The sequence below is a fragment of the Pteropus medius genome, unplaced genomic scaffold, assembly GCF_902729225.1.
Source record: "Pteropus medius unplaced genomic scaffold, Ma_sr-lr_union100, whole genome shotgun sequence".
NCBI classification, from domain to species: Eukaryota; Metazoa; Chordata; class Mammalia; order Chiroptera; family Pteropodidae; genus Pteropus; species Pteropus medius.
Window position 1 is genome coordinate 5,921,955 of NW_024354498.1, and position 22,345 is coordinate 5,944,299.

A 22,345-nucleotide genomic window follows, 5' to 3' on the forward strand; every position below is an offset into this window, starting at 1 on the left:
AAATTACAAAAGGGAACCAATCCGAAATGAAGAACATATTATCTGAGACGAGAAGTATATTAAATGGAATAAACAAAGTGGATAAGGAAGAGGGTCAAATGCCCTATCTAGAGGACGGGACTGGGAGAATGAGGCGAAGGGTTAAAAAAGTACAAATTAGTAGCTGATGGATGGACACGGTGATGGGGAGCACGGCATAGGGAATGCAGTAGCATTAATATGTTGGCTAGGTGGAGGGTCAGGGGAGAAAGGGTGCAGTTGGGGGGATCGTTTTCTGAACTATATACACGTCTATCCAATGTACTGTATACTCGAAACTAATTAAATAAATTCTTAAAAATGTATACTTTTTTTTATTCCTTTACTATTATTTAGTGGGGTTTGTGGGTAAAGTGGATATATATGTATATATTTAATCTGACATATTTGATCAGAAAGTCAAGGTATTGTACATTTCAGAAAATTTTAAAAACACTGCAAACAACTGAAATAGTATCTACTTTACAAAGGGCTATCTTAAAATAGGATAACATTTAGAACGTGGGATGGACCTGAAAAAACCTGCAGTGCCATCCTTTCATTTTTCTAAGGAAGCAGCTGTGCGCCCCCTGGTGGATTGTCTTCCCCAAGCAAATCTGACTTTTCCCTCAGTCCTTTTTCCCTGGGCCCAGTGCTCGGCTGCCCATCAGAACCACTCAGGGAGTTTTTTTAAAAAACGTCTTATGCTCAGGGCTACATTTCAGGACGATTAGTGTCTCTGGGGGTGGAGCTTGGACTTCAGGATTTTTAAAGATCTCAGGTGGTTCTCAAGTGCAGGATCACTGCCCTAAGCCACGAGATTCACTGGCTTAGCCCATTTTGAAAAGCATAATATGCCCAGTAAGACACCCATCCCGTGCTCTTGTTATGAAATTACTTTTGTGTTGTCCAGATTTTGAGTAGTGTCTATTTTCATGCCTTAATTTCGCAAGCATGCGTTCTGTTAATTCAATTAACAAAGAACACTTTACATTTTTAGCTAGTGGCATTATATTTGATAGTGGCATACGGTTTAACTCAGTTCTCACATCACAGTAATCTGCATGACTTAAAATTGTGGTGATTGGCCATTTTGCTGTATCTGGATTTTTGCATTAACTGCAGTAATGTAAAATATTTTGAACTTCAGGGCTATAATCGTGATTATAATGTGGATACTTTAATAGTAACCAAAATCTTCCATTACGATGAATTGACCTATTATCTCTACTTATTAGGTCACAGGCTTAATTTTTTTCCAGCTTTACTGAGAACAGCCTTAAATATTATAGGAGCTGATTAACCTTGTCGAGTTCTCTCTCTAGGCAGCAGAAAGCATGGTCAGTGCTAACCATGGCCATCAGTAAAGAATAAGACAGATCAATAAGTATATATATCATCACTCCTGGTGGAGCAAAAATCCCACAGTAAGCTTGAGTAAAAGACCTATTGACTGTGGATTAGAATAATCTTTTATATGAAGGACAACCCACTGCACTTGAGTAGAAGTCTACAACAAAAGTAAAATGTGTTTTTAAGACTCAGTATTATCTCAAGGTAGTTTTAATTCTAATAGAAACCTATGTACAGATAACTGAATTATTTACAGGCCCTCTTTACCAGAACAGAATTTTTATTCAGGAAAAAACGATTATAACATATCTTACCACTAAAAGTGAAGTTTATTCAGAACAGAGTGCAATATAGTTTTTCATGTTGGAAATAGACCAGGACGCACAGAATAAATGCTTTAAAACGATCATAAACAACTGAAATCATAAATGGCTTTATCTAAACAAATCCCTTAGTGTGAAGACCAGAAAACTTGATGATTCGTGAGATATAACTACATGCGATTAAAACTTCATGTCTATTTGTCATCTGTCATGACTCGTTAGTTTTCTAAGCACCATCATTTTGGGGTACTGTGACATGCATTTTGTAATTTCATTTTCTTATCAACGTAGTCTGTGGAAGTAATCATTCATTAAAATGGCCTGTTTCCCCCAATAAAGCTGATTATATAAACTATATCAAAAATTTCTACCAGATTTTTAAAAGCTGAAAATTAATTTGCTAAAATTAAATTCACCTAGTTTTCATAGTTAAAAAATATTTATCTTTACTTAAAAAAGAGGGAAAATTTATTACCAGAAAGAGCAAGCATTATCAAATTATTTAAATTATAGCGCATTCAGAGTTCTGGTTTTTATATCAAAGCGGTGAAGGAGGCAAACAAAATTTCGCAAATTGGATGTGATCATAAGTTTTCTTTCAGTAAACCTTTAATATGTTCTAAAAACCCTATCTGTGACAATATTTTGATTGTGGCAAACTATCTTGGTTACAGTAGGGCATCTGAAAGTACTGAGCACAAGTATAATTGCTGCTTTATCTCTTAAAAGCTTCTCTAGTTTAACGTTTCAAAAATTACAAATTGAGATTTCCCACTTTTGAGTATAAGGAGATTCTGACACTGTGTCCGCCGCAGCACGGCAGCCTCCTGCTCAGACTGGCCACATTAGCTAGGGATTCGACATGCTTGTCATAAACTACTATAACCGTAAACGGACAGTGATGTTGCGTATAATACTAACTCCATGCACCTAAAACAAGCTTTAAAGACTTAGTTTGGTTCAATGCTCTATTTCCCTTTAAGCTATTTTTGTTACTTGACTGCACGTGCATAAACATGCCACACGAAGCGGCATCCATCCTTTGAAGCCTCAGAGCACGTCAGCCCTCTCTGGTGCCGCCCAAGTGGCTCAAACATGTAAAACAGTTCTCAGAGAGCCTCATCTCTGCTTCGTGGTGTCATTATCTTTTGAAATGTGTGCTATTAGAAATATCTGATTTCACAGGTTTGTGGCCTCCCTGGGAACTTGGTTCTTCTTAATATGGCAGTGTGAACGGGAGTGGGCAGTGGGTACCGACTGGAAGAGCAGAGGACGCACCTGTGACTGTAAAGACACTGTCGGCCGAGGACACCAGTGTTTGGGTAAGAAGTAAAAAGCACCAGGATGCTTGGCTGCCCTGAGTGTATCAGCACGTTAGTCCAGTGCATCTCAAGCCGTAAGGTCCATTCTAACCCCCGGGGGTCTTGGTCACATGGAGTCTGCGTCAGCAGCTCTGCGTTTCCGATAAACTCCCAAGACAGGCTGCCCATACTGCTTCCCGAGCCAGCAGCAAGCAGTGAGCTATATAATTCCCCTAGTGTGATGCGCTATGTTCGTATTTTAACGTTTTGTGACACTTACGTGTTTTTATGCGCAGTGTATATTGTTGGCTAAGTCCTAGGCATGAAATAAATACTTAGAAATGTTCCACCAAACATGGTTACAAATTATTTTGCCTTTTAAAGGAATACCACTTCGGTTACCTGTATAATTTACAAAAGCAGAATATTTTACTCCTTGATGAATTCATAAAAATATGGCATTAACTATTTTTTGCTGTGTAAAAAGTCTTATTAAATCCTTTTATTATCACAGGGCAATGCACAATTCAGTTATTTATAAATGCAATATCATGGAAAACTGATAGTAACAATGATAGTGTTTCTATTGTCATTTTAAATTTTGAATTTTCTGTGAAATCCTTTTCTTGTATTTATTCAAATTCATCAATAACAATTTTAGTGCTTATACTAAAAGTCAAGCACTGTCACATTCTGATCTGCTTACATCTAGGATTTTTTCAGCTACTTCAAACACATTTGACTTGCTTCTCTCCTTCCAGCAAGCTCTATTTGAAAACAAACCTTTCTCTTGAAAAGGATTACTCCAGATGTTGCCAGTCACATCTCTGAACCCAAACTCAGTGATCAGCAACTATAGCACCGCAGGAGAAATCTCCTGATCATGGTGGCGGTGGTTTCACAGAACACGTGAGTTTACTGCTGCGACCCAAGTGATCGTAGCTGAGATAGTCTGGCTCGTTCACACGTGTGGATCCCAAACTACAAACGCTTGGACCTATACTCACTCAGTTTTCTCATTGACTCTAACTTTGCCAGAGGACCGCACAGACTAATTTTTGTGGGGCCAAGCATATCAATATGTACATCTTTCTTATAAAGAACTGTCTTAATTCGATTCCCCTTTAAGATATAAAGGCTCCTTGAGAAACATGAAAAGTTTGGGAAGCAAATGCTTTGGAAGTTAAGCCACCTTGTTCATCTCGAATAACCGTCTTCCATGAAAATGGGCCTGATAGTTTAGCAGAACACTAGCAGGACTGCATGAAGTTGTACTCAGAGGAAAACAATTTTATAAAGACTGGCAGTTTAATTAAGACAAAGCTAAGACATTTATATGTGGCGACGATTTAAACAACAAGACTTTAAGTTGAACAGGCTTCCTACAAAATCCGTCATGTGAAATTTAGGCAAAAAAAGTATTATTAAATGTGGTATAGTTAAACGAGAAAGAAAAGGCCCCAGAGAAGAGTATTTTTGCACAGTATTTCTCAATGTCAAATTGTGTGATGTTTATACTATTGGAATCACTGTGATTATTTTATCTTTTGGCTTCCAGATGAAGTTTCAAAAAAATACCAAGAAAACAGTTCTGAAAGTGCTTTCTCTTCAGTTCTTTGGTACAGTTTGGTCATTTTGATAGTTATCAATCCATTAAGTACTTTAACATATACGTATCAGTGCAAACGCAGTAAGTACAAATATTTAGAAAACCATAATTGAAGAATATATTTTCGACCTCACAGAAAACAGAGCTCTATAGTTTTACTTATGTTTCTGTGGCTAAGATATCCATACTGACTATAAGAACGTCTCTAATTGGATTTATATTAAAGAAATATTTCATAAAATATCCCTTTTTGATTTATTAGCATAACTGTTCTATATACTTTTTGAAAAGAAAAGGCGAGTTTCAATTTAAAAAAGAATTCATAGTTATACTGTTTCATGCCTTCGAGAATTTAATGACGGTTACAGACTGTGAAGGATAATGCTTGTTTCAGGAGCAGACTAATTGTCCTCCTGCAGCAGTTTTTCTATTTCCTTATCCCAGTTTTCATCTCGTTTCTCTGACTCTGTCACCACTTCATATTCTTGAAGTTCCTGTTGCAGTTCTTTTTCCCAATCTGCAGAGTCTTCTAAAAGAAACAAAGTAGGAGGGAAAGATTCTCTCTGAACTTATTGCTCTAGCTTTAACAACTCGGTCAACGACTATGGCCTAGGGAAGTCCTAGTCACGGTAACTTAACATCTCAGGCTTCCTCACTGCTCCAAAACACTGACCGGATTTTAACAGTGGCCAAGAGAAATATTAGAGAGAAATCTGTTAAATGTAGAACCAAAGGTATCACATGTCGTCAGGGAGTCTGGGGTGTTATTTCGCTTTACCTAGGCCTCTCTTTGCCCGAAATTTATATGGATAATTGATAATTAAAATTTGCAAATTAATTTTTACCACTAACAATGATGATGATGATAGCAAAAACAGCTCATGTTTTTTGAGCACTTACTGAGCCAGGTACTGCGTTAACTACTCTCTGCATATTGCTCTATTTTTTTTCTCCTTAGAACAATCCATGGACTAGATACCACTATTACACGCATTTCACAGATGGGGAAGTGGAGGCTGAGAGAGGTTAAGGGACCTGCTCAAGGTCACACAGCTTGACATCAGGTCTGCAGGCTCCAAGGTTGGTGCTTAACCACTTTAACAGTAGTCTCCCTACAATGGCAAGGGACACTGGGACTGGAAGTCAGGCAGTCTCTTGCTGAAGCCTGGTCCCTCACATGAGGCTCCATCTGAGCTCTAGCACTGGTCTTCCAGGTTGAGATGTAGAGCTGCAACTTTCTGCTTGGGCGCTCAACATACCTGTTTGTGTGTCTGTGTGTGTCTGTGTGCACGCGCATATGTGAGTATGTATGTATAGGATAAGGCATCTGTTATGTAGTGTTATAAAGCAGTGAGAAAACAAAACAAACTGGATATTTAAAAAGTAAAGCTAGTCTACGGCCATGCCACCCTGAATAAGCCTGATCCCATCTGATCTCGGAAGCTAAGCAGGGTCGGGCCTGGTTAGTACTTGGATGGGAGACTGCCTAAGAAGACCACGTGCAGTAGGTATAAAAAATATAAAATAAGAGATTGTAAGCTGACTAGGTCCTTGCAATTTGTGAGGTCAACCAAGGGTTGCCTCGCCTAAAATAAATAAATAAATGAATAATAAAAAATAAAAATTAAAGCCAAAATTCATTTTCATCTTTTGAAAATAAACAAACTTAGTACCTATAGAGAAAACAGACACTAAATGTTTTAATTTTTTGCTCAAGGTAAAAGAGTGTTGTGTAGCAACTGAACGATTTCAGAAAGGTTTATTAGGTGCTTACTGGGCGCCAGGCTCCATGTCACGTACTGTGGGGGATAACTGACCCTGAGGAACTTACAATTTTGCCGGGGGCAGAGACAACTACTATGGAAAAGAACATGAAGTGGCCCAAGTCACAGCTAGGGCAGGAATTCAGAGAAAGAGCAGCTGGCTGGAGAAGCCAGGAGCTAGCTTCCCAAGGCTGGCTACTCTTCCCGCTGGCGCTCGCTGCCAGCTCCCTGAACCATGAGCCTCAGAGCTCCAGGAAACACTCTTCATTTGAAAGCCAGTGGAAAGCCAGTAATTTGTCCTGATGTGCCAAAGAAATCAGCTCCCCCACTGCTTGTGCTATTTTTCTAAATTATTTTAGTTTTTTAGAGGCAGCCTGCTCCTTCCCAGAAACAATGCTCCTTGGCACTCAGCAGCCAGGAAAAGAATCTCCTAGGTACAAGCATAAACCCAAAGAGGATGCCAGCTTTTAAAGCGGGGCGCCAGAGGTCAGTGTCTGCACGTGAAAGCTGTGCTTGCTTCCTCCCCGCTCCTGCCCGCAGGCCCTTGGGGCCCCGAGGCCTCGCATGACTTAACCTCTCCGGGTTCTAGTGTGTCCTCTCTCTGCTTCCGCGCATGCCTAGAGCAGAGGGGCGTGCAACCTGGTCACATGCGCTAGAAGCTACCTTCTGGTTGGGCACAGTGAAGCAATTCTGATGCAAAAGTTATAGCATATTTTTGCATATCTGCTTCAGAATAACCATTTTCTACGATCGACATCGGACGGGTAACAGAACGCTTGTTTTGTACCTTCGAGTACAGTCTCTTCTTTTTTGTCAAGCACCAGCTGCTCCATTTCCTTCCTCAGATCCTCCTGATCTAAGTTACAGGTCTCGAAGGCGTCGCTGACAAATTCAGAAACCACCGGGCTGGTGGAAATCTCCTCTTCTTCCTGAAATGCAACAGATAAGCTCTGGAAACGGTTTTCTAAGTGAAATTTATGTGCTAGGCCTCCCGCTTATGGTCACCTCACAATTTAATGCAGCATCGTTTTCCTTTCCTTCCTCTGCTAGTCGAATGCTCACTGCTCTCCAACCTTCTAACCTGCACAGTTGCTGGGTAACCAAATGAGTTACCGCCTGAACCTATTATGTTCACTCATAGTTTGGGTCACGCCAATCATTCTGTCCAATTCCCGACTGGCACATCTAGAATGAGATATGCCAGGGACTCGCCTCATGTGTCAGCTGTAGGTCCTTAACTATTCAAGTACTGGACCCCTCTTCTTCAGAACAAATAAGACCCACATTTATAAGTTGTTTGAAATGGTATCTCACAGAGTTAACACAGAGTGACTTCATTTCTAGACATTAACTACTAGGTACAACATAAAACTGTATTACCTCTTGAGTTTTAAGCTGAGATTTGATTACAGCAGGCGGAGTTTTGGGCCGTACTGCCTCTAAGAAGTGAGAATAAAAGAGACAATAATTGCTTGATTCAATTCTGAATACATACATTTATAACAACTAAAATATCCACAAGTATGATGATACTAAATAATTTGCAGAAATGAGTTTTTAATGTTATGTTTTCAGGTTTTAAGTTAGTACAAGAAATAGCCAGGTGAAACCATCTCAACCTCTTTCTTTTGGGGACATGTTTACTATGTCGTCATATTTGATGCCCCTTATATAAGATTTCCAGCAGGAAATAACTTTTGACTTTAGTGTTAGCAAAATTCATCGAAGAATAGTTCTGCTCTTTCTTTTAGGATAGAGAAATAAGTTATTTACCAACTTTTCCTTTTGTCACAAATGCTAGAACGTACCAAGTACAGTATCATGCTCAATCACAGCTTCTCCTCTTTCAGAAATGACCTTGCTATCTCATTAACCTTACTAGTTGTTCAGTATCCACTGAACCCTGTCTTAAGCCCATTTTGTTACACAGGTAGTATTTGGTAAAATGGCATTCTCCAATAAAATGGATAAAAAGAAATAGTACAGAATGGTAGACACCTGGGATTCATGTTAAATGCGAAATGCCAAATTTTACTGTGTAGAGCAAGTTCATTACGTTAGTGGTTTGTACAACTCATGCCTCAGCGCACACAGTTTTGCATAATTATTTAAAATTCTATGAAGTCTCCAGCTGTAAATACTACTTATACAGAGCACGTATTCATTAAATGTCAAAAATATGTCACAAAATCCATGTTATTTTAATTATCCTTACAGGTATTAAATGATTGCTGATATTATAAAACACTTTCTCTGACGACCAGGGGTAAACTGTCACAATAAGGAAGAGTCCAAGCTGGGTATTTGTAACCTGCAGTAGCGCAGAGCTCAGTTCTGCTCCATAGACTCCAGTACTCGGGAAACATCGGGTTGAATGAGAAACAAAGAAAAGGCGTGGAATGAACCAGTGGAGGACGGAGGTATAAAATGTCACATGGTAAAGAGCAAGAGGAGAGATGGGAAGGTGACTGGTGATCAAGGGAGAAATAAAAAAGGAAGAAATAAAAAAAGCGAAGAATGAGAAAAAGATAGCAAAAGAAAGGAGAGCCTGGCGAAGACGAGTGACTGGGGCCAGAGACAGGGCAGCAAGGGAAGAATGAATATTTCCTCTGCAAAGAATTTTCTATGTGATGACGTGACATTTCTGGCACATGCAAGATGAGAAGCTCACGAGTCTAAGTTGACTATTTTTTTTTATCGCCTACAGCACCCGGTCTTCCTAGGTGGTCTCCCATCCAAGTACTAACCAGGCCCGACCCTGCTTAGCTTCCGAGATCAGATGGGATCGGGCACGTTCTGGGTGGCATGGCCGCAGATAAGTTAAGACTACTTTTAAAGCGGCTCGCTTGTGCGCGGCGTTCTCTGTACCTTCGAGCGGCAGCGCGCCCTCTCTGCTGAGGCTCTTCTCTCTTCCGGCGGCGGCCTGCTGCTGGGCAGCCAGGGCCGTGAGCTGGGCCGACTGCTTAATCAGGGAGACGCGGTAGAAATAGTTCCTCCAAAACACTTCTTCCTTCACGCTGTTAAAGACAGACGACAACACATTTGAGCACGCGTGCACGCGAAAGCTTGCAGGGGTTACCTGTTGCAGTGGAGACTGGAATCGAAGATCTTTAGGGGCATTTGCAAATCCGAGTGAGGCTCAAAGAAGATTCTCATTTGCTTTTGAATTGAAAGCTGATTAACAGGACAAAAAGCTATTGTCAGAGCAGCAAAAGAAAACTTCCAGAACACCAATGAAGCCTGGACTTTTCTACATATTTTAATGATACCAACGCTGCCCTCAGCAGAGGAAAACAGGGTGCTGCTGTGAAAGCAGCATGGTCAACCCGGGAGACTGCAAGAGTCAGGACCCCACCAATTATTTGCTGTTTACTGAAGAATTAAGTGCTATCAAGCGGTGAGAAGAACGGATTAGATTGTGGCGGTTGTTCCTTATGAAATGAAATGTCTGGCAGCTTGCAAAAAACTAGCGATTCCTAAGCATTGGCAATCAGGTGGGAGATGGTTGATGTGACATGAGTCAGAGCTAGATTCTTCTGCTTAAAAGGATATCATCAGGACAAATGGTAAAACCTGAACAGGGTCTGAGACTTAGATAGTAATAATGCGGAAGTGATCGTTTCCTGATTTGGATGGTTATATCACGGTTATGCAGGAGAATCCTTGTTTATTGGAAATACACACTAAAGCAAACGGGTGATGCATTTGGTCCCAAATGAGTCAGGAAGAAAGTTCTTTAGATGGTACTTCTCACGTTTCTATAAGTCTGTGATTGTTTCAAAACAATAACAAGAATAATAAACAATGATAACTATGCTCACCTCAGAGCAATTTAATGAAAGTATCGAGGGTAGGAGACAAAAGAAGACTCAGCAAAAACACACAATGCGTACCCCTCACAAACTGAGACAGCCAAGGAACAGCTCTGATGACCTGAGGGATATATGCAGGTTTTTTTTGCCTGGACAAACTGCTCGTTTTATATTGTAAAAATGCTTTGCCAGTAGAAATGACACAAGAGTAGGAGAGAATGCCTCTGTACCTCCTGGTTTACTAGAAGGGATGTAGGTTCTTAGATGGGAGGAAATCAAGGAGGAAAGCATGACAGGAAGACCTGGGAGGAATAGAAGAAAATCAGCGAGAACTGAGAGAAAACACTGAGGCCCGGGCTTGTGAATGAGGACAGGACTTACCTTAGGACATCAGAACATGGTTTCCAAGTCTGTGAAAGGAGAAGCTGGGCCAGGAAGCTAACTTTTCAAGTGCCAGAGGCAAAATGCAAGATTATTTACACAAACGAGGCCAGGTAACAAGCCGACAGGCTGCCAGAGGCAACCATCTTTTCTTTCATTAATCCCACAAATACTCGAGGTGCCATGTGCACCGGGTCCAGTGCTGGGGGATTAAAGGATGAATAAGACCAACGTAGATGGTGACAGGAATAATGACCTCTTACTTGTTCAGTTCTTACCGCGTGCTAAGCAGCATTTCCCAAACTCATGTGGCCTCACAACTCTCTTCTCATAAGGTCTTGTGCAAGTAGCGCGGCAGGAGGGAGACCTGGCTGACCTACAGTCAGCAGGGGTCAGAGCCCCCAAGTTTGGCATAGCGTGCTGCGTTTGCTGGAGGAGTTACTGAAACCTTAGGCTGCATTAAAATTATACAAGACGCACTACGGTGTGCACTCCTGCAAAGCAGGCAACACATCATGTCCACTTTGGGAACTCACTTCCGGAGAGTAATAATTCGTACGTGAGGGGGTACAGACTAGGACCCCGGGGAACAAATCCAACAACTGGGGCTTTCACCCGGACAAGTTCCAGGGCCTTACGCTGTAACATCACAGCTACACAAAAGTGAGATTAGCCTTCCCATGAGATAGTGAGTGGCCTGAATATTGTCAAGGTCACTTTTAATTCTGAGTGCTGTGAGATGAACAAGATGAAACAGTGTACTCTCTATCCACCGTGGATCAAGGCCAATGTTTGCTCTCTTTGTAAAACAAAACATCTTAATTGTTTTCTTTTCCAGAGTCTCTCCCTCCTGATAGAAGAAGAAGTGGTGACAAGCACACCGCAGAAATATCTGGTGACCCTCTGGTGACATACTAAATGTTCTGAGAAGCCCTACAATAAAGAATCCATTGAAGGTACCAACTCTCAAACGTTTATCTGACAGCTTTTGCTCTAATGGACTGTTTTAAGGCATTCGTGTGCTGTGACCAGCCTCTGGGAAACAATGTGCATGTGTCATAGTCCAGGCCTGGAAAGGACTGTGATTTCCCTGCTGTCACCAGCGTGAAGGCCTCGGTGGGTACCTGCAATGTCCCAGCGGGGCCCTGTCTCCGGCCACACTGCTGTCATAGGGAAGTGCTAACACAGTAAAGGTACGTGCGAACACATAGCAAGTGTTTTCTACATTGTTCCTGGTTAATGACGGCTTCTGTTCAGAATAAGTGTCTCAGATGGTCCAACCTGCACTACTGTATGTCTGAAGGAAAAGTGCAGAAGTCCTATATTTATGTGTGATGGCTCAGTTTGGTTTTATTCTGGAAATTTCAACAACAGTGGAGAGACTAGAACAAAGAACGCCCACGTGCCCGTGACCTAACTTCAGTAATTATCGGCGCTTTGCCAGTCACATTTCATCTATGCCTCCTCCCCTCCCCCACACACATGCTTTTCTTTGGGTGGGGGTTGGAATATTTTAAGGCAATGCCAGATATATCCTTCCATCCAGATAAAGACATAAAAATAATAACCCTAATTTCTAAACTATCTTTAACAGAATTTGCAGTAGGAAACCAGAATTATATTACTCAACGGGAAGTTTACTCGGCCAATGGCAGATCCAAAATATTATTTGCCAAATACCAATTCTCCCAAGCTTTAAAACATGTAAAATCACTGTCAGTAGTGAGGAGTCTAGAATTGTCAAAAACCAGAACTATAGACTTTTGTGTAGCTGTGATGTTCCAGCACCTCAGGGCCTCTGGACAGTCCCAAGGGCGTCGGCAGAGAGCGCACTGCGTGGCCCAGGTGATTCCGATGATCTTCAAGCTGACAGAGCCTTCAGGTGCAAAGCCCAGCTGAACCCCAGCGCTTTGCTGCTCTTCTCTCAGGAAGGGGCAGCTATTCGGAATAGGTACGATCTGACATTCTGAGATGAAAGGGCTTCAAACAGATACATAGATAGGAACTGTTCAAAAGCCAACTCTCAGGATTTTATGAGCATAATAGTAATTCGCCTCCAACATGTTAATAACTATGGACAGAAGAGTTTCACTAAAAAGAAAAGATTCTATGGAAGTGTTGTTCTGAGTCTGGGCTCAAGACAGGAGGAGCGGTGGGAGGCCCTGCAGGAGTGGTGAGATGGCTTCGCATCCCACGTGGCAGAGACTGAGGGTTCTCCGTGACTAAGCCGCTCCGCACTCAGGGACGGGTGGCACGGCTGAGAATGGGGGTGTAACGCCAGACTGAAGCCACAGGGGCCAGACTGTCCCTGTTATTCTACCTGCAGCCAGGTAGGAGGCTGAGGAGGCCTCTAGGGGAAGCCACCAGGCCCAAAAGGCCTGTGGGAACACACAACCGCAAGCACCTTCCAGCACGGCGCCTTCACCCACAGGACGGGTAAGGAAAGCCTGCAATGCGAAAGACAGCCCAAAGTGAACACGGAGATTCAGAGAAAAGAGCTCTCTCAAGAAAACCATACTTCATGTCCTCAGAGGACAGTAAGACACTGCGTCCATATACTAAGAATAGAGTACTAGGAAAAAAAGAGTACTCAATCAGACAGACCGCTGACTCTGAAAACGTGAGGCTCGAAATAAGGGATCAGAATTAGAAAGGCGAAGAGCCTGGGGTGGCAGAGGGGGAGGGGACCCACTGCTGGTGGCTGTCACGGAAGACTTTATGCTTGTACTGCACGTAAAGGACAGGAAGGGATTTGGGAGGGGGGCAGGCCTTCGGGCAGAGGTGGACCTTCGCCGCATGCAGGAGACAGCGGTGCGTTTGTGTAGGAAGGTGTGTTGTACCTTCTAACCAGGGGGTAGAAGGGCGCACCTCGGCCCTTCTCCGAACGTCCTGAAAGTCCACTCCTGGTGTCCGTTCTGTGGTGCCCTGCGCGTGTGCGCCGCTGAAGGGCCGCAGGGCCCATCTCTATGAAGAGTCAGACTGCTCCAGCCCCCATCCCACAATCCTCCCCGCACACGGCGCACACGACCAGGGAACCCACACGCATGTCCGTGAGCGGCGCCACTTCTAATCGGGAGCACGGTGCTTACAGTTTAGGAACAAGAGCGAATCTCATTCTGCTCAGTAGTTCGTCCTCTTGGAGCATGACCAGGGCGACTGGGTACATCTGGTCAAAGTCAAAATGAAACTGCACACCAGCTGGAGGATCACGGAGGAAATTCCTCTTGTCCTTTGATGAAAAGGGGGAAACCACAGAATGCGATTAATATATAACAATGCACTGTTGGTTTGGCAAATATTGAATTCTCGAGAATTCAGCTGCGAAGTCCGCTGAGCTATTGTTAACCTCTCTGCTTAAGAGAGAGCAGAAAAACAACTGATCCTCATATATTTTTTTAGTCTCAAGTGGAGAGAGCCTTGTGGGAGACCAGGAAATGCAATCGTACAATTAGCTGAAATTACATAGTTTGAAATCACATGAATACGTTTTAGTGGGCACTATTAGGTATCTGAAAACTAGTGTAAATGATTTTAAAAACATTCTAACCCGAAGTTGAAGTCGGCTAACCACGGTGCTCGTGTCAGAAAAGCGTGCGTGGACCAGGCCTTCGTCCCACACCTCTCAACACCCTGACAAATCTCTGCAAAGTTCCACGGGTCAGTCCTTGTACCAAGGGCCCAGGAACGCCCGGGTGACAGAGAGACACAGTGCGGCTTTTCCGCAGACCATGGCCAGGCTGGGGGAAGGCTCGGTTTTGGTTCAGTCAACAAACCCTCGCTGAGCACGAATGTTAGGGCCTGGGCCTCCACCCGACACCCCAGCTTCTTTGTCAGGACACTGTGAAGCGAGCACTTCCAGCCTCACTTTACAGATGAAGAAACTGTGCCAGGGGAGCAACATGGCTTGTCCAAGGCGGAGTGTGTGCCTAGCGAGGGGTAGGGCCAGGACCCCGAGCCTCCCCTCCGGGTGGAGCGCTCCTCCCACGCTGACTCAGCCACAAAGCCAGCAGACTGCCAGCAGAACACCTGGCAGGCTCTGTCCATTCCAGTTTCATCTAGGACATTCACTTTGTTCTGCAAGAATGGAGCCACAGGCGTGACAACCTTACAGGGACAGCAAGACACTGAGACCCTGCCACTTTCAGCTGCCCACTCCTGCAGACTCTGCCTCCAGCAAGTTTCCGACGCAGAAGGCGTGGTGCCAGTGGGGAGAGGAGGAAAGTGAAGTGACTGGTTCCCCTCAGCTCTTCTCTGCCCTGCCGAATACCAATCTGCTTTGAAAACTATCCAACGAATAACAACTTCAAGTGAATTCTGCATGCTGCTGCACTGAGGTTTAGGATAACTTAAACTAAGGGTTAGATAACCCACAATTCATTAAGAGGTACAGTGAACACACTGATAAAATGTCATGCAAACATTTATACGAACATTCTGTCATTAGTGTATTAAAATCGGAGACTTGTTAAAAAGAAATTCGACCCAAGACTGTATGAGAGAAAGCACCCCCTTCACAGGAGACCCGTGTACGGCTTGTGACCCACACAGCCAGTACTTAATGTGGGAATCCTGGCAGGGTGCCACTGTGACTCTCCAATGGCCCCGGGCCCTCTACACCCAACCTGGAAGAGCCGTGAGTCCGTGCCTCTCCTGGACCACTCCTCAGTCAGCCAAGAAGGAAACGAAATGAAAGAGCCAAAGTCCACGCTTCCCTGGATTGCCTGACCCTGGATAGGGCAAATTGCCTAAGAAATGAGTGTGACTTTGAATTCCTATGAGATGGAGCATGCCCCATACTGATGAGCATATAAAAGATGTCTCCGAACCACTCCCTCTCCTACGGACCGAGCGTCATGACCAAGGCAAAAAGCTGCTGCTTTGGACCACTCGAACCATTAAGATTGACTGTTTCTATTTCTTTTCTTAAAAACCCACCTTTTTGTTGATAAATATGATACACACCCGTTTTTTAAAAATTCGAAACACCATAGCATCAAAATGCCCACCATTCATAAACAAGCCCATGAAAACCCTCCTGGACATGTCTTTCTGCATATACAGAGTGTCTCCACAAATACAATGGGGACATAAATAGGAAGACACTCCACATGCTGTGGATCACCTGTTTCCCTTTTTGCTCAGGGTCATGAACATCTTCCCATCTCCTACTAAGTAGATGTGTCTACACTGAATGAGCCGTAATTTATTTAACCATGCCCGTTTCAGCAGTCAGCATGTTGTTTCTAATCTTTCCTTATAAAGAACTCTGCAAGTGACATCACTTTACAGACAACTTGTATTCTCTCCTACAGTGATCTCGTTAGACTAAATTTCTGGTCCAAGAGTGGATTATTTCGACGCGTACGGCCCAAACTCTCCTCCAGAAAGACTGCGGCACTTTATGCCGCTGCTAAAGCACCAGTTTCATCTTATCTTGCCCATGTTGGATTTTAACAATATTTTTGGTTTTTGAGAATTCCTACATTAATAAATCAAGAACAAATCTAAGCCTCAATGGATTTTAGTTATTTTACCTTCCGATGTAAAAATTTCAAAGCCTGGAACTGCCCCAATAATGTTTCATACAGGTTTCTATAGCAGCCTTCTACTGGGCCTGGTTGTACACCAGAAAGAAACAGTGGCTGGGGTGCTGGCAGCCAGGGCAGTGACACACGAAGGAGGAGAGGTGTGTAAAGTCCAGGACCTTAGAAGCCAGCAGAGGGAGTTTAGATTTTAGTCTATGAGATGTGAGACGCCATTAGCGGATTCTCCGTAAATGGACCCCTCTGGCTGCTGAGATAAGCCTGTATTGGAGATGGGTAAGGACGGGACAACAGTTGGGAGGCCTTGGGCAGGAGATGATGGACCACAGGACCACAGCTGTGGCAGCAGAGAAGTGGACTAGAGAGAGCTATATTCTGAAAACAGCATCGTCAGGACTGGGGCAGAGGTGCGAAGGAAGGTATGACTCTAGGAAGACCCCTAGGTTTGTGGCTAGAAAAAAATTGGTGAATAACTAGAGTCTTACCCTGAGATGGAGAAGATGAGAAGAGGAACAGGTTTGGGAACAGAGAAGCTGGAGGGGACTTGAATGGTGAGTATCTGATATCTGCCTTCAAATGAAACAGACTTTCACCATCCCAATTCCCTTCTGGGGATAAGCAGGCATGTGATGTGAGTATCAAGTCTGGCCGTAATATGGTAAACAAATTACATGGTGTTCACACTAAACTCGAAAATGGGTGCTCAGGCCTTTGAAGGGCTTACTAATGGAAAGAAAAACCTTAAGATGCTCGGGGGGAGGACACTGGAAGGGAGCTGAAGCCCAGTTCTATGTGTGTCTGTTGTCTAGACTGAGGTTCCCTTAATGACTGTTTTAAAAATAAAAGTGGGTTAAAAACAAAGCCAGAAAACCACCGATAAAGTAAAAAGCTCTATTCACTGAGTCCTGTGCCAGGAGGGGTGCTTGGTGCTGATGATAGAGATTAAAGCCAGTGCCTGCCCACTAACAGTTTACAGCCTAGTGGAGGAGACACAGATAAGTGAGGGGCACATTCGACAGTCTCGGTCCCCACACCTGTACAATGGCAATAAAAGCCCCTACTTACCGCGCAGATGTGCAGCGAGGCTCAAAAGAGATAATGTGTGAGAAAGTGCTTTCTGAAACTGCCAGATCTATATAATTGTTCACTGGCATTGCTACATTCCCAAGAGAGATTTTTGTATGGAATTTTCTTTCCATTTCGGTTTCAAACAAATACATATAGCAGTTAAAAAGAAAATTTAGAATACGATCATTTCATTCAGAATTAAAATGCTGTCTACAAACTTTCTATGATAGCATATTTCAAAAGATTATCTATCTTAGTAACATAAAAAGCCGAAAGAATTATTTTGTGCAATCGGCCATACTTTTCCATAAAGAAAAAGTAACTTAAGCAGTTTAAAAGTTAGTGACAAAAACCAGTGAAAGTTGATATGTACATTCCTGACCTCTCAAAATATGTTTTAAATTATATAGAAGAAGACCATTCTGCTAAAGATAAAGTCACTGTAGGAAGAAGGTACCACTACATGGAATACCACAAGATACTCACAGCTGATAAGGCCAAAATTTGTTGTTGAATTGTTTCTTCATCATTACTATCAACCCACGGTGGCACTGCTGCTTCTAAAAGGTTTTTAACAGCAAAGAACAGAGGAAAACAGGTTACAGGGTTATAATACAATCCGTGGTTTGAAAAGTTTCCACATAACTATTTTAGCAACTTCCTAATGAGTCCCAAATATGACGATTCATCATAATTCTCAGACTTAATGTATCATTTGGTAAAAAATTACTTGAATCACATAGTGGAGAAACTGGGCAACACCTTGACCAGGTAACCAAAATCAGCATCACTAAGGAGAAAGATGGCCACTGTGGCCCTCTACACATGATATCTTGAGAAGGACACATCATCTATGTAGTATTCTGGCCAAGAATACATAATATGAATCTATCTAATCGTGGGGAAATATCAGACAAAACCCAAATGAGGAATGGTTTAATCAAAAAAAGGTGTGTATGTGTGTGGAGGGGATACTCTTCAAAAACATTAATGATGTAACAAAGAAAAGCTGTGGAAACGTTCCAGATTAAAGGCGGCTAAGGGACGTGACAAAAAGATGTAGCACTGTTCCCTGGACTGGATGCTGTGTTGAAGTAGAAAATGTATAAAGGACCTTACTGGGTCAACTGATGAAATTAGAATGTGAGCATTACATCAACGTAAAAGTTCCTAAAGCTGGAAAACTTTAACTATCTAGGTATACGGTAGTAGTTCTCTGTACTACTTTTATTCTTGCAACTTTTCTGTATATTGAAATTGTTTCCTAATACAAATTTTTATAAAAAGTTACCGTACTTGACTCAGGACAAAAAGTGATAAGGAAGCAGCAAGATGAGCAGTTAGGAAATGAGAAAAGCGTTGTCAGGAGTGAAAGCAAATGAAGAAAGAAATGGGCTAATCGGGAGTGATAAACAGTGCTGGCGCCAAATCCTCCGACGCTTTAGAAGAGACGTGCTAAGAATACCAAGACACCTAACACCCAGCCTGTGTCTCTGGGGCTTGCAAGAAAACAAGATGATTACGACTCAGCACCATCATCGTGCCAGATGACAAATGGCAATCGCCTGGAGAGGGGAGTCCCATGGGGTTTCTGTGGTGACTTGAGAGCACATACTGGACTAGGAGGAGGAGTTCAGTGGTGGGTGTGTGATGGGGTATTCAAGGGGTGCGGCTGTATCATCTGAGCCTGGAGCAGGGCAAGAGGGCAGAGCTAAGGCTACGGAGGTGGGGGGTCAGCACAGAAGACATACGCGCAGAGGGTCCTCGTATTTTTTGCAAAAACAATCCCTTTTACTATTATGCTGCAAAAGTCAAATGGAAGAGACGTCCTATTGTGTGCTAACTGGTAGAAAACTTCAGTGCTGCATGGATGGACAGACACATGGGCAGATGGACAGACACCCAGCTCATTCTTCAGCTAATCCTAAACAAGCAAATGGCAGCAATTATAATCTAAATTCTGTTCATTATAAGATAAAATAAACATTTTCATACTTTAAAAAAACATTAGGGTAAAGACCCTCTGAAATTTTTCTTGCACTATTTAACATTTTGGTCTCCGTTTTAAGTCTTATTTACCTTGGGCAGCTTCTCCTAGCATTACTTATGCTCAGATAATGAGGTCCTCCCAAGGCCTAAGCTACTGTCAGGATAAGACGCCCCTCACACCCCCTTCCTCTGAAACTGCTCTATTCAGATGACCAATAACCTCCTGGCTGGCCAACCCCACGGACATTTCCTAGTTCTTCTCTCTCTAGGCCAGTTCCCTTCTCTGAAAAATGGAGATAATAGTAAATACTTCATAGAGTTATTGTGAGTGTCAGGCAAACGAATGAACGTGGAGCTCTTACACAGTGCCTTTCCTCTCAGTTGACCTTGAAATTCTCTCTCTCTGGGCTTTTATTGCTTTTCTCCTAGCTGTTCTCTCTCTTGGCTAAATGGACAATGGTCTTGATGGCAGATTTGTTTCGTCACTTACCAGCTGAGTGACCTTCAACAAATTACTTACCTTATCTTTCCTTTTATTAAAGGAAATAGTACATATAAAGTGCCTGCCGCTTAGCAGGCGCTCCGAATCTGTCACAATCCCTCCGCCCCTCCCTCTCCTCCCTCCCCTAAACACCGCAGATCTTTCACCCCATGCCCTCACAATTCCTATCTCAGAGGCGACACCCAGCTCCTACACCAGGTCCCCGAGCCAGGGTGATTTTTCCACTTCCCATTAATCACTAAGTTATGCTAATTTGTATGGTTTATTCGTCCCAAATTGCTGTTTCATACTTTTGAGTTTACCTAGGCACGACAAATGCCTGACAGGAACTTGTCACAGGGCTAACTAGTTCATTTAAAATTTGTAGCACTGCTCAAACCAACTGAATTATTTTACCCTACTTCTGCCAAATTTAAAGACAGTTTTGTGTTTGAGCTCCACTAAACAGTAAAAGTAGGCATTTTGAGATGTTATAACTACAAACATTTAAACAAGCATTTGTCAGTAAAGAAATGTATTAAGTTCCCCAAACTCCCATAACTTTTCATGGCCCTCTGTCACAATCCTGGAAAATTCCTTTATTTTTTTCTTCTGAAGAGAATGGGAAGGAAGTCAACATTTGCTAAGTGTACATGAGACACTGTGCGGACGTGTTATAAGTGAGAAATGAAAGCTTACTCTCTCTTTTTCAGGGCCAGATCCTCAGAGGGGCCATCACTGGCTAGCTTCGCCCACCATTCCAGCTGCAGGAAATGATTCTTTCCTTCTTTTAAACCTCGAAGTTTTAGGGGTTTGTGTCCCCCACTAGTCTTTGCTCTACCAAAGGATGGGGGTCGTTACTTACACATTTTTGTATTCTCAGAGACTTATTGTGGTGTCTGCATGTAATAGGTGCTTGATAAAACTTAGCAGGTAAGTAAACCGTGTCTAACAAACCTATACTATACCTGATTTTTTTGTATTTTGCTCTTCAACAAATTTTTTCTGTTCCTTCTGGAAATCTCCTATAATCGTCTGTCAAAAAAATACAAGAAGAGTCAAATTACCTTGAAAAGTTTATTATTAGATAAGAATTACATTTAAGATTTGTGAAGTCTGAAACATTTTATTCGTTTTCTTCAAAAAGAAGGATAAAAAAGTGATAATTCCCTCTTTCCACAATGAGATGGTTTTTGAATTTTAAGTATACAACCCCCTTTATGAAGAATTATCTTTTCAAATGCAAAAATCGAATGAATTGAAATTAAAATTTTGTATTATTCAAAAAAATGAGACAGGTCAAATCTCATTCTAACAAATTGTACAAACAACAATATTTAATAAGCTATCTAAAGATTAGCTGATGACTTCCTTAGTTCAAATAATTATCAACATAAAGGAAATTCCCTAGGCCATTATTTTACTGTAAAAAATGAACAAACTCACTCCTTAGCATCTTAAAAGGGTCGTTCCTAATGAGCCTAGGACTTTAAAAACTTTTCCAAATGATGCAAAAGCATAAATATGATCTTAAAGTACTTACGGTTGAAGATTAAACTCATAATATGAAAAGTTTACTATTACCCAAAGCATCGATATATTTTAGACTATAGTAAAATAAAAACCAAGGTTATTTAAATCGGATAATTAATATCATAGCTACTTGTTATACAAAATGAGAAAAAAACAAGAATCTCAACTATTAATATTTTTATCAAGATATATCATACTTGGGTTAATAAAACTCCTAAGAAGGGACAGTATTAGCTGCTAATGAATTTCATAAATTTCTACTACCAAAAGATTTAAATGTACCTTATCAATGATGTCATCTATCTTTCCTTCTTCTACTGATTTCTTTATAGTTTGTGCTGTTTCGGCAACTGATTCAGTTAACTTCTTTGTAGCGGCAGTTGCAAAGGTAAATAGATAGTCTGTAAAGAATAAAAAAAGGTCTATGTTCCATTCAGTTACAAATACAACGGTTTATTGTATTTGTAACTTCTCCCTTAAAGAGCTCTAAGAAGTATCTTAAACCACAGAGCATGTTCCTTGTTAGTTAGGACTGGAAACAAAAAATGAAAAACAGTGACAGTACTACACTTTTTGGTGGATTAGCCATCCTTGTGGGGCCTTCTGTTCATCTCTTTCAAAGACCCTTAGCAAACTCCCCAGTTTTCCCCCAGTAGCTGTTTCAAACTTGTGTTGCCCTTCTCCAGTCCCCAGTTCTAACTTATCTCAGTAAATAATCTTCCCTCCAACTTCACAAATAAGATCAAGGTTCCTTTCCATTTTTCTTCCTTTTTAGATCTTAAGTATCCCATCTTTATTTTCTCCTTCTTCCCTCTTGTTCAAAGAAAAAAATGCCCCTCCTTTCCTAGATTAACCCATCCCATGATAAATCTGGTGGATTTTAATAAATAGAAATCTTGGCAAGCCCTAATATAAATATAAATCCTTCTTAATAATAATGAGCAAATATGTAGAACAAAATTAAAACTGAAAGACACAAACTTTCACCTTTCCAAAACAAAACTAACTTTCCCGAAAACTCGAAAAGACATGTATGTCAAGGCTCTATTGCACGAGGATATAAAGGCCTATTTGTAGAAAAATATCCTTTCCAAGTCCATACTCTGTACAATCTGGGCCACAGGTAGTGACCAAGGTAGCTGGACCTGCTGGGAATGCTCCAAGGCAACTG

At 42.0% G+C, this 22,345-nt stretch overlaps 1 protein-coding gene, 1 non-coding gene and 1 pseudogene across 3 annotated transcripts in view; 1 reads left to right on the forward strand and 2 right to left on the reverse strand.

Annotated features, from left to right (window-relative positions):
* Nucleotides 1-1,681: 1,681 nt before the first annotated feature.
* SYAP1 (synapse associated protein 1) overlaps nucleotides 1,682-22,345 on the reverse strand; it is a 25,939-nt gene continuing 5,275 nt past the window's right edge. The window contains exons 2-9 of one of the 2 annotated variants that reach the window (XM_039852242.1): nucleotides 21,457-21,575; nucleotides 20,610-20,676; nucleotides 17,658-17,731; nucleotides 13,650-13,789; nucleotides 9,236-9,384; nucleotides 7,748-7,806; nucleotides 7,155-7,296; nucleotides 1,682-5,130 (exon numbers count right to left, since the gene is read on the reverse strand). In XM_039852242.1, coding sequence (XP_039708176.1) covers nucleotides 5,006-5,130; nucleotides 7,155-7,296; nucleotides 7,748-7,806; nucleotides 9,236-9,384; nucleotides 13,650-13,789; nucleotides 17,658-17,731; nucleotides 20,610-20,676; nucleotides 21,457-21,575 — 875 coding nt within the window. In that variant the 3' untranslated portion in view covers nucleotides 1,682-5,005. Of the gene's footprint in view, nucleotides 5,134-7,154; nucleotides 7,297-7,747; nucleotides 7,807-9,235; nucleotides 9,385-13,649; nucleotides 13,790-17,657; nucleotides 17,732-20,609; nucleotides 20,677-21,456; nucleotides 21,576-22,345 lie in introns of both variants that reach the window. The other variant, XM_039852241.1, reaches the window with a different exon arrangement.
* On the forward strand, nucleotides 5,997-6,115 carry LOC120594364 (uncharacterized; annotated as a pseudogene).
* LOC120594316 (5S ribosomal RNA) lies at nucleotides 9,066-9,184 on the reverse strand. The gene has a single exon (XR_005650543.1). It is a non-coding gene; the product is annotated as a 5S ribosomal RNA (ribosomal RNA).